The 12,126-nt window shown below is 36.5% G+C and overlaps 1 protein-coding gene across 1 annotated transcript; it reads right to left on the bottom strand.

Annotated features, from left to right (window-relative positions):
• Window positions 1–1,180: 1,180 nt before the first annotated feature.
• On the bottom strand, window positions 1,181–3,594 carry LOC113281466 (protein trichome birefringence-like 2). The gene is made up of 5 exons (XM_026530208.1): window positions 2,812–3,594; window positions 2,533–2,728; window positions 2,086–2,300; window positions 1,846–2,004; window positions 1,181–1,759 (listed from the first exon to the last, which is right to left on the bottom strand). The coding sequence occupies exons 1-5, from the start codon at window positions 3,564–3,566 to the stop codon at window positions 1,603–1,605; spliced, it is 1,482 nt and encodes a 493-aa protein (XP_026385993.1). The 5' UTR covers window positions 3,567–3,594; the 3' UTR covers window positions 1,181–1,602.
• Window positions 3,595–12,126: the final 8,532 nt, after the last annotated feature.

Genomic DNA, 12,126 nt, shown 5'->3' with positions numbered 1-12,126 from the left:
AGATTGATAATAAGTCTGCAATTGCACTCGCTAAAAATCCAGTGTTTCATGGGAAGACGAAACACATTCACAAAAGGTATCATTTCATACGAGAATGCATCGAGAAGGAGGTCATTAACGTAGAACATATACCTGGAACTGAGCAGAAGGCAGATATATTGACAAAGGCATTAGTTCGGATCAAGTTTGAAGAAATGAGGAAATTAATAGGAGTACAAGATTTCTCACAAGCACAGTTGAAGCTTAAGGGGGAGAATGTTGGATTAACTTCAACATAGAAGTCACTAACAAGCTGGTTAGGACAAGATTAGGAAATTGATGTAATCCTAAGGGAATTAGAAGTCATCTAGTTCTAAGAAAAAGAAAGACATGTAATAAGGTAATAGGACTAGGAAAAGAAATTCATAGTTCTATATATATATGATCACCAAAGTTGTGATTGATCATATGAGCAAGATTAGAACTTGTGTTTAGTTTTGAGAGATTTTCTAAACATCAATAAAAAGAGTTGTCTTTATATAAGCTAAGTTTCATCTTGCAGTTGCCATTAAGTTTCTCTCGATTTAATCTTTCAAGCTGGGTTTAGCAATGACAGGAACACCACATACTGATCCTAAATAATGATTACTTTAGTTAGTTACCTTATCATATCTCATAGTAGTATATTATTAGCTTATAGAATCAAAAGCATGTTACATAAAGGCATACAACAATTTTAAATTTCCCACTGACAGTTTTTCTGCGGTGTTGTATTCGATAATTATTAACTAAGAACTCTGTCATGAAGGAAAAACAGAACTATGGAGTCCAACAACTTGTTTCATGTGAAGATTAGCTAATCCAATCCCAATGTTTCTAGATAAATCTTCTCCGTAAGTCAACGGGGTTTTGGATTTAATGAAGAAGCTCAGCTGGTAAAGTAGCCCAAACGTGGATGTTTATTTCAATGGAAAGTGTAGTGGTAAAAAATGACCGTGGGAAAATAATATTTTCGTACTGCAGTTAGTAAGAAACTTCGTCGAACCAAGCCTTTAACACCGGCCGGAATTCAAACTGGGTATTGTAGAGCTCAACTTGAATATCAAGGTAGTCCCATCGGGGTTGCTCTGTGCTTCCTAAAACTACAAATTAAAACTGACGTATGTTAACCATGAATTGTCTGTACCTCAAATATCAGTAACCAACCAAAAGAAAAATGTTTGATATAATAAGGAATTTAATGCACACAGGGATGGAAGTATACACTGACGGTCGAGCAGGAATAGAGACAAATATTCAAATTCGTAATATCACTTGCAAGGGGAACGATTACCAAATTTATATACCAATGGTTCTGAAGTGCGTCCAGTACAATGTTGCTGGAATAGTGAGTATTACTTCACACTCTATTTCAACTTAATCCAGAGATCACTCTTTTGCTATCGGAGACCGTAAGAGCCTTTACCAGCCTTCACTAGAGAAATATACAACAACTCATTCCACGTATCAGGTACACCTGGTAAACACCAATGACTACAATCCTGAATAGCTGCAACTCTCTCTTGAGCAGTGTAATTTCTTCCATACAGTGAAGGATGTCCATCAGAGCGATAATAAGTGAGTTTACTGACATTCATATATATTACAGGAGTCTTCATTTGTCCGAAGAGTGTCTTCTAGTATTGTCAGTTGTGATTGATCTGGGTTTACGTATTTTTCTTTACTCGTTATAGGCTCTGTTTCTAAATTGCATTTTCCACCGGTATTCCATTTCCCTCCTCTGCATATTAAAAAAAAAAAGTATGTCTTCAGATGAAGTTAATTCACACACTAGACCGTAAAATAGGATTAGGCTGTGGTACTAACACGTATTGAGAAAGTGAAAATCCTCGGAAAACAACTTGGGTTTTGGCAGAATCAATGTTGTTGTCAATCCATTTCCTCCAAGTAGTAAGAGCTTTTTTGAATGCTTTATTTATCTCCAGTTTCGGGTACAAGTAATCCCCTTCTTGAAAATAGTTAATTCTGCAATTCGAAGGCATCAAAAATGGGCAATTTAGGAAGATTTTTTTTACACGAGTTCTTTGGTTTTTCAAGCTACTTTACCCATTATTAGTTTTGCCCTCAACCCACCAATGATATGAGTCGAAAACTACAATATCAGCATCTTGATAGACGGATGCTGCGAGCCCATCAATCTGGTCCAGCCTTAGAGTCTCCACTTCTTGTTTTAATTCACTTCCCCGGCTTCTACGGGTCTTTGAATTCGTTTCATTTACTAGAAACACAGACCATACATATGCTACGGTACAGTTGTAGTCCTGTATTTGAAATTCAATTGTTCACACATTTTCATCAGCATCAGCAGTAGCCAAGATGTTTAAATAGAACATGAATCAAACAAATTAGATGTCGATATACATATGAGAGAAATAAATAGTCTTTAAACCCCTGTCTAACTCAATCAAGTACAGTATGTTTTACTGCTTGATCCGAACTAAGGAGTGGATTTTGATGCATGCGGAGTAAATTAAGAAAATAAACACAACTTGCCTTGAAAATTAAAGACATATCTCCTCTTGTCTTGTATTCTGATTGCATAGATGGCCTAACAACTTTGGTCTTATCTGGAACGGCATTCCAAAGCATACAAACGAGAGACTCGTACATATTTCTATTCAAGGAATCCCCAGAAAGTACCAACTTTTTCCCTCTCAGCCTCTCTAAGAAATCTGTTCCATTGAAAAGGCTACAAAGATAAAACAAAAATGAGTGAAGGACATTATAGTAGTTTCTCAGCATTTTTTTCCTTAGATAATAATAATAGCTTACCTGGGGATATTCTTCTTGCACCCTGTATTTCTTGGATGAGATTTCCACTGCCACTGCCAATTTAGGTACTCGTTATCACGTTTCCCATTCAAGTAACAATCGAAAGGTTGTTTTTCGATGTATGGGCAAGAACCAGGAGGGTAATATGGTTCCTGATTGACGTTTCTAACCCATTCGCCATCATAAATATCACAATCTGCATCCGAAGAATCATCATCATCACCACCATATGCGGTATCACTATAACTTGATGAAGAGTTACTTGGGGAAGTGCTTAAAATATTTTCTTTTGCATCCACTAGTTCTCCTTCTTTTGGAAGATCAATGGAAACATTACTACTTGAGTTGTCGTCACTGTTTTCGGTGTAATTTATGCCGGTTCGACTGTTTTCAGTCGAGATGTCGAACAACTTTGGAGATTGAGGAGGAGGTGGAGGAGATGAAGATGAAGATGAAGGAGGAGGAGGCGGTGGTGGAGGAGAACTAGTAGTGGTACCACTAGGTAAAGATTGTGAATTATGGGGAGAAGAAATTTTGTGGTAGTACTTATTAAGATTGTTTTGAAGCATCGGATTCATTAGTGATGGAGAAATATATGGGAACATGAAGATGATAGCTGTTAGAATGAGTACTGAAACTCCAATGATGCAACCAAAACCGAAGATTAACGCTGATCCTATTCTCTTTGAACGATTAGGAGATGGTACTATCCCTAATAACTGACATAACTTCTCTGAAATCCTAAGCTTTATCATTGTATCAAAACGAATATCGAAGTGAGCTTTGTTCCAAAGTATCACTAATGGATGAAAACATAAGCTATATTGAAGAATATAAAAACTAGTCATAAAACACCAAGGTGACCAAACCTGTGGTACACAAAATCCAGCCATATTATTTTTAATAAATAAAAACCATTCGATTAAAAAGTGACACAAAAACCGCGTATCAAAATGTAATGAGTAAATTTAGTATTTGTTAAAAAAAAGCCAAAAATACCCTTTTAACATTCTCTTCTTCTTCTCTCTCGTTTCTTTCTTCGTCTCCTTCTTCGCACCACAATCACCACCAGCAGCAACAATAGATCTCCACGAACACCAGCAACAACTTTATTCTCCCCCGACCACACTACTGCACCTTCGTATTTCACCACTACCACCACCCTCCTCTGCCTCGTTCAATTCCTTCACCGCCAACACCATTACCACCACCGTAAACACCACTATCCCCAACTCCTCTCCACCCCACAGCAACTATAATCAAAACCCTACTAGTTTCATCTTCAAATTCAGAAAGAAACACAGGTGGATCTGGTGATGTTGCGATGTTTCTGTAAGATTAGATGAAGAAGTTGTTGAAATTAGGGTTGCGACTGTAACTGCAATTGAACAACAAGAAGAACACAGATAGGTTGGTGACGAATTGATGATTGAGATCAATTTTCAAGGAAGGGATGATGAAGTGGTGATGTTCCTAACAAGGGTCCGAGGAATTGGATCAATCATATCCCACCTAAAAATACCTTTACAGACACAAATCGTCTCAAGATTTCCAATTAAGACTTTGGCTTGGATTGAATCGAATTGAATTTGATTGTGTACCATCATTTATTCTAAGTTGCTGGCATGATTTTGATTAAGGTAAGATTTTTATTCCATTAGGTTCATCCTAATTTCATTTTTGAGTTTGTAGAAATGAATAAAAGGAATAGTTTTTGTACTGTTCAATTTGCTTAGAGAGGGAGACAGATAGAGGATTTGAGCTAGGTTTGGTGTCTGTTTGATTTGGTTTTTTGGATTTTGATTTTCATTTCACATAGTGGTGGTAAATTTTTAAGCTTTAGAGTTTCTAGATTTACCAAATTCCACACAGCAATTGATATACCAGTTAGAGCTTGGTGACTACTTATTCAATTTGAACTAGTCTTATTACCCTCTAGGATCACAACATCTTGAATCAGTTACTTTGTTGCTCTTTTCAATCATAGTAGGCGGCTCCCGATGAAACATTATCGTCAGGATGGTTCAGTTTTTGATTTCATTGTTTTAGTTTGGAGCTTATAATATGGTTGCTGGTATATTTTCTGTGTTCTTGGCAGGAGTTTTGCCACATAGGGCTTGGAGAAAAGACATATTTTAATTGAGTAGTCCCCCGAAAGAAGAAAAATTTGGTGAGTTCAAATTAAAATGGTCTTCGGCAACCACCCGAAACGCTAGTGATGACAGTAGCTGGGATTTTCATTCTGTGTTTCAGTATGATTTTTCCATGGTGGTTTACGAAAAAGAAGGATATATCTGAAGTTAACCTTGCCATGGAGCACAGTGCCAGTGAGTCAAAACTGTTTTTTTCCTTTTATAGTGTTACTTTCGTCTTGTATGCATGAGTTGTTGTCGCTGATTCAACCTGTGGTGTAGGACATTTTATAGGCCAAACATGCTTTCATTGTGAAATGAGCTTCCGACTAGGATTCAAAAATTACAAGTAAAAATGTGCAAATGGATATGGTTCCACTGTGAACACTCGTGACAAATTTTCAGAGTTTGGGTTGGTTGGGTCACATGCAAAACACATTTTGTGTCATCTTGTTTATTATACTCCGCCGAAAACCTTGAATCTATCATGATGAAATTCCAATAATAGGATTGTTAATTACACTAGGTTACACTTCTGTTGCGTTGATATTTTGGTTGGTTTTTACTATTCAACTCAACTTACGTCAATTCAGACTCTTTAAATCCTCTAACCAATACTTCACTTTTTTTTTTTTTGCATTAGATTCAGCACCTTACCAGAAGCAAGTACTGCTTATGAAAAACTCCCGGGAAGCCCAGTTCGTGTGCCAGCCAGCCCATTTCGAGTGCCACCTAGTCCTTCTCGATTCTCACAGTCATCCAGAACGACTGCAATTGGATCTGTACATCTAAATATGAGTCAGGTTATAAAAACCAACCAAAATTTACTTTAACTTTTTCTTCAATTTCATGCCCTAAATTTACTTTAACTTCTCCTTCTTCAATTTTTACCACCACCCTCCTTCTTCACCACCACTAATAACAAGCAACGCCGTTACAAACAACTGAAAATGAAATTGAAAATTGGTATGAATTGAAACTGGATTTGTCAAAATTGGTCTTCACACCAAATTTCAAGTTATTCTTTTTATAAGCCAACACAGGTTATTGTTATTGGTGTGGTCAAACAGAATGAACCATGGTTTGTAATTTTTCTTGCAGTTGAATTCTGACGAAATCAATTATGGTTTCATCTTCATCAAAAATTGGTTCCATCGTATTTATGATGAAACCAAAAATTGGTTCCATCTAATCTTATCCTTACTTAAATTGAATTTTGTTTATGAGTTTGAATTTTTGTTTTGTTTGATAATGGATTAGATGTATGCTAGGATTTGTTACATAAAATTGAAGAAAAGACCTGAAAATGGTTAGTTTTTGTATGTGTATATAGGCTCAGGAGTGGGATACTTGCTCTGTTGGATGTCAATTTTGGACATAAAAGTGGAGATGATAAGATGCCGGATGCTGCGTTTGGTCAACCTGGTAATGGAGTGCCTGGGATTCTTCGGACAATTGAGTCGTCGCATTATTATTTAGAGAATAACGTTGCTCCGGCACGAGAGTGGGTAAGCACAATCCAAAATGTCTTTTTAGAAATAAAATTGATGCACTAGCTAGTCTTGTTAGTTTGATAGTTCAGACTTTAGACGATGAATTTGCAAGATTGTGGATATATGTGAGGCGCTGAATTAGAAGTACTCCCCTTTGTGACTTGATAACCGTTCCAGTAAGCATTAAATGAACACTTCTAAATTGAAAATATCTATTTAGCGTTCACAGGCATCCCTACAAGTCTGAATTTTAGGCTACAAAAGTTAACCTTAGCACATCAGAATGAAACTACTGGCGAGTAACCATCTTTGACATCAGCTGTGTCTTATTGTTGTTACCACTCCAGAACTATCAAGAGTTTCTAAAGAGTAAAGTTTGCTATAATTTCTTTTGTATTAGGAAATGGTTTAAAGTTGTAATGACAACTAGTCTCTCATCAGATGTTCCTTTTGGTTATTTTTCGTGGGCTAAGTATGACATTATGGCACCCTTACAACCACAGACAGAAAAGGCCCTTGCGGCTGCCTTCATTTCCGACTGTGGTGCCCGAAACTTCCTTTTGTAGGCCCTTGAGATGCTTGAGGAGTCAAATATTCCAATAGATTCCTATGGTGGTTGTCATCGGAACCGTAATGGAGGTAGAAATCATACATATTACTATGTATATCGTATCCCATTTTGGTGCCTTATTTTGAAATTTTTGTCCAGCTCCTATATGGGGTTTATAAAATCATGCTAGAATTATATGCTTAGTGTTGTCTGGTTGTCTTGTGAAGAGATTTTTAATTCTATTAGAGACATAGACCACAAAAGTTTAATTTAGCAACTCCGTAAGTGCATGCTACAGTTACAACATTTATATTATTATCCGACAGCCTAGCATGTATCTTATGTTGCCTGTTGTTGCTAATAGATACTAGTTTGTTGAGGTTCTTGACGACTAAAATAAGATACCTGTTTTTAGCAATAAACTTTGCACCTGCAATGTCAAATCTCCTTTTCATGAAGAATGGTACTGGTGTTGGCTTTGAGTTGGTTCTCTATGAAGAATGGTTTGAGCTGATGCTTGAGAATGGTTTTTAAGTACAGTTGCAGGTTGAGAGTGTAGAGAATAACTGAGATGTCTATGTTGGTGGTGATTATGAACTGCAGCTGGTGATAATCAGAATCCATGGAGGAACTGGTGTTGCTCTGGTTGAATTAATATGGATATTGCAGGTCCAGTTGAAGATCAAACTGAGCCTGAGATGGAGCATTTGTGGTGTTCAGGTATGAGCTTGAACTGAAATGGAAGGCAGTAATGCAGTGGGTATGGGATTTGAAGTGAATTTGTAGTTGCAGGTGCAATGAAGTGCTGTAATACAATGAGGAATTGCTTGTAAACCTAGATGGAAAGATATACCAGGTGAAGCTGAGTAATGGGTCTTGAGACATAACTGGTGGTATTGCTGTTGAAGCGCAGAAACCAATTATGGTTTCATCTTATTTATGATGAAACCAAAATCGGTTTCATCGTATTTCAACAATGTATTTCTATCCATAAAGATGTATAATACCTCTTAAAAAATTTCTTGCAGGTGATTTCTCATGAAACCAAGATGAAACCAAAATCGGTTTCATCGTATTTATGATGAAACCAAAATCGGTTTCATCGCATTTATGATGAAACCAAAATTGGTTTCATCGTATTTTTGGGAGGTGGTGGTGGTGGGCGGTCGTGGTGCTGGTTTTGGTCGGCGGTGGTCGACAGTGGTGGTGCTGGATGGTAGGGTGGATGGTATTGGTGGTGCAATTACGTAGTATCGGTGGTGGTGGTGGTGGTCGGAGGTGGTGGGGTTGGTGGTGACAATGGTGGTGCTGGATGGTAGGGTGGTGGCGGTGGTGGTGCGGTGGCGGAAGTGGGTGGTCGGTGGCGGAGGGTGGTGGTGGTGGTGGTGGTCGGTGGCGGGGTGGTGGTCGTGGTGGCGGCGGAGGGCGGAGGTGGGGGGGGTGTGCGGGTGGGGGGGGGTCAGTGGCGGCGGCGGTGGAGGCGGTGGCGGGTGGCGGTGGCGGGGGGCGGTGGGGCGGTGGCGGAAGGTGGCGTTGGCGGTGGTCGGAGGTGGTGGCGGTGGCGGCAGTGGTCGGAAATGGTGGCGGTGGTTATCGGTGACGGCGGTGCTTATTGGTGGTTGTTTATTTCTTGTTGGGGGTGACAATATAATAAGAATAAAGTGTGGTTGATTTTTGTTTTTGTTGGGGTGATTTAAACTAGAAGGGTAATATAGACAGTTTATATTAAATGGGGTTTTTGTGAACAATTTGTTTTGTTGAAGTTTTTGTATATGGATAGTGACATCATTGGGGTTATAACTCGCAGACCGGAAGAATATATCAACAACTGCTTCTTGATTATCTTAATGATGTATATATGGTACATGTTCAAATAACTAGCATCTATCTACCAGGCCATAGATTGCCGTTTGAAGTTGCAAGGCTTCATGAAGTCAAGTCCATGTGCCAAAAATGTCTTCCAATACTTGTTTTTTTTTTTTTTTTTTAATTACTTAACTTGATAGTGTCGATATACACTAACTAAGGGTTGTTTGTAAAAGACAGGAAACAGCTGATCACCGACAAGTATATCGCATTCAATGATAGTTAAGCTTGTGTAAATTTGAAATGGCAGTGAAGAGAGATTCTTATAAATTGAAATTGAATGATGTATATTAATTGATTGATTAGATAACAAAAACAATACAGGTATATTTAGATATGCAAGTAAAATTCCAAATTGCACTTATTAGTTACACGTCTCTAAAATGATAAATACTCCCCCTACCTACCATATAATTGCTATTAATAATTGATAACACGATTCCAAAAATTATAATAATAAATTGATTTTTTTTCTTTTTTATTTTATGATCAATCAACAAATTTTAATTCATTCAAATCAAAATAGTGATTACATGTTCGCTTACAAGATCCACCAAAACATCAAAATACATAACAAATATCAAGATAATCAAAACCCTAATACAAGTAAGAATATCAACTACAAGTAGATCGCGAAGAGAAAGAGCAATAAACCGTAAAGATACTCAATTTTTGATTATGTATAAGGGAGAGATGATGGTATATTTCGGAAGTAATTCCGACCGTTTGATTTGATTGTATTCATCTTTGAAAAGAGATGCTCCTGGAAGGAAGGAGTATTTTGCCCATAAACTTGTAGATTAAATCGTTGATGTTTTTGAATTAAGAGTAGCAAGCCACGAACCAACCATCAAAGATCGAAGAACTCGCCCCCCAACGACGAAGAAAAATCGCCCCGAAACGGCGAAGAAACGTGTCAAAAGACACAAAAAATGATGTAGAAACATCTTATTCAATAAACAATTACTTAAAACTAGAAAAGAAAATAAAATCCTTGCTCAAATCTGATCCAAATGGACCAAATCTGAACAAGAAAGATGAAAAGACTCTTTGGATTTTTTTTTTTAATTTTTGAATGGAAGAGAAAAAAATACCAAAAACAATCACTAACATAATTTAACATTAGTTGACACTTTAAGAGTGACTCATAATAATAAATTGTTGATTAATTCAGTTAGTAGTTCAGCCAAGACCTGATAGCAACCCTTGCTTCGTGCCCAGAAGTGACAATTTTTTGTTTGTTTGTGCATTTTCATTGCAGAAAACAAAATAAATAAAATTACAGTAAAGACATATCATAATATAATGATAATATAAATCTTTTACTGTTACGAAAAGCAAAAATAAAAAAAGTAGAGATTGAAAATTAACATGTTGCACTAATAAAATTAATGTATTTAAAAAGTAAAAGATAAATAAAATATTATGTCCAGTAAGTACAAAGCTATTGTCATATTTGCGTTTTGGTAGTGGAATATTCAAGAAAAAAAGTAATTTAACATAATCACATCGAGATATTCCATAACAAAACATACTGACAGAACTTTATACTAAATTACTTATTGCGAATTCCATTTATCACAAATTAAATTGTGAATTCTCACTATCGATATCTTAATATTAACTATTCAAATTAGACAACGTTTTCTTTCTTCTAGTTATGATATATAAAGATCAAACAGATACAAAGCCCGTGTCAAGTATCGTAATTGAATCAACAGTATATATCCCAATATGAAGTGTGTGTCCGCAAATTGAGGACCTAGAATGCTGCCTCAAATACCAACGGTTACAACTTCTTTCGGTGCTTTCCTCGCGGCTTCAATCATTCCAGCATTCTTATTGGTATCTATAAGCATAAGAATTAAAAGATATTTTAACAAAGGGTTGTATGTTTTTGATCGTATTAGGGTCTCGATCGCAGAACATGTGATTGATACGTTTAGGTCATTCACTTGACTAAATCCCTTTTCTGGCCTCTTGATTATACATATCCAGAAATATTCATTCCGAATCAAAACTAGTGCAAAATAAGTATCAAGGTCTCCTCACAAAAATATGACCTCAGCAATGTCCCTAAACATATCAAAGGCATGAGAGAAACTCACCAAAATATGAGTACAACCAAATAGAAAAATTCCAATCAAAACTAAATTTAAAGAAACCAAACCCAGGTATGAATTGAAGATTCTTCTTTCAAGAATGAAATGATCCAGTTAGAAGATGTTGAGCAGCACTGGAGATAAGGTCAATTTTGATGGGTGCTTTTCTTTCTTGTTTACATATGAAGTGGTCAAAATAGTGGGGGTTAGTTTTGTTTGAAGTTCAGAAGTAGGCTAAAGTTTGGAAGAATAAATATAGTGTAAATATATGCTAAATTTTACATGTGTGGCGCTAGAATAATTGAGAATTTTTTTTCCAATAGTCTCACCATAAATATCCACATCATCAAAAGGTGGAGTTATAATGAATGTAGTGAGGATATTTTTTTTAATTTCAATTAGTATAAAGATGTAAATATATACTAAGTTTTACTTGGATGGGTACAAAACTAATGAGAAAGCTGACCATATTATAAGTTCTTAATTTATACATACATAATTTAGGATATTGAACAACATGATAATCACTAGTATGTATGGTGGTATTAGAGATGTACCTTTTCCATTGATGTTGATTGCAAGTAATCCTCCAAGAACACCCATATCACAGAATACCTTGTAGAGCTTCTTAGTTTCTCCTTCTTGACCTTTTGTGTAATGAATCAATAAAATTCATGAACCAATACTGATGGTTATTGAGTTCCTTTTATAGGTAGAAGGGGGACCAAGGCTCTTAGATTTAGAATTAACATTCAATCTCGACCGTCCATCAAGGAAGAGGGAATATGAAAGGATCCCAAAATTGTAACCAACATATTTAGCAATATTCATAATTAACCAAGTTATCACATGGCCCAAGAGGATATTTCTATGTGTAGAAATATTCTTACATTCTCCCACTGGTCCATGTGATAATTTGCATAATGGTTAATCGTAGAAAACATAAGGCGCGCATAATTGCAAAACAAAATTTAATGGTTAACATAATACCTTGATCAAGCAAACTACTCATGCGAGTCATAGCGGTGGCACATTGTCCTGTTATCAACATGTTCCCTTCCATGTACCACAACACAAACAACTTACTTAATCAGGCCTTAAATAGGGATATCTTAATGGTCCAGTGATGTCTTCAAAAGAAAGACAATTTATGTTAACATTCATCCGTTCAC

The sequence above is a fragment of the Papaver somniferum genome, chromosome 5 (assembly GCF_003573695.1).
Source record: "Papaver somniferum cultivar HN1 chromosome 5, ASM357369v1, whole genome shotgun sequence".
Lineage (NCBI taxonomy): Eukaryota > Viridiplantae > Streptophyta > Magnoliopsida > Ranunculales > Papaveraceae > Papaver > Papaver somniferum.
Note: the sequence above shows the minus strand (reverse complement) of the source record. Positions and strands in the feature narration are given on the sequence as shown.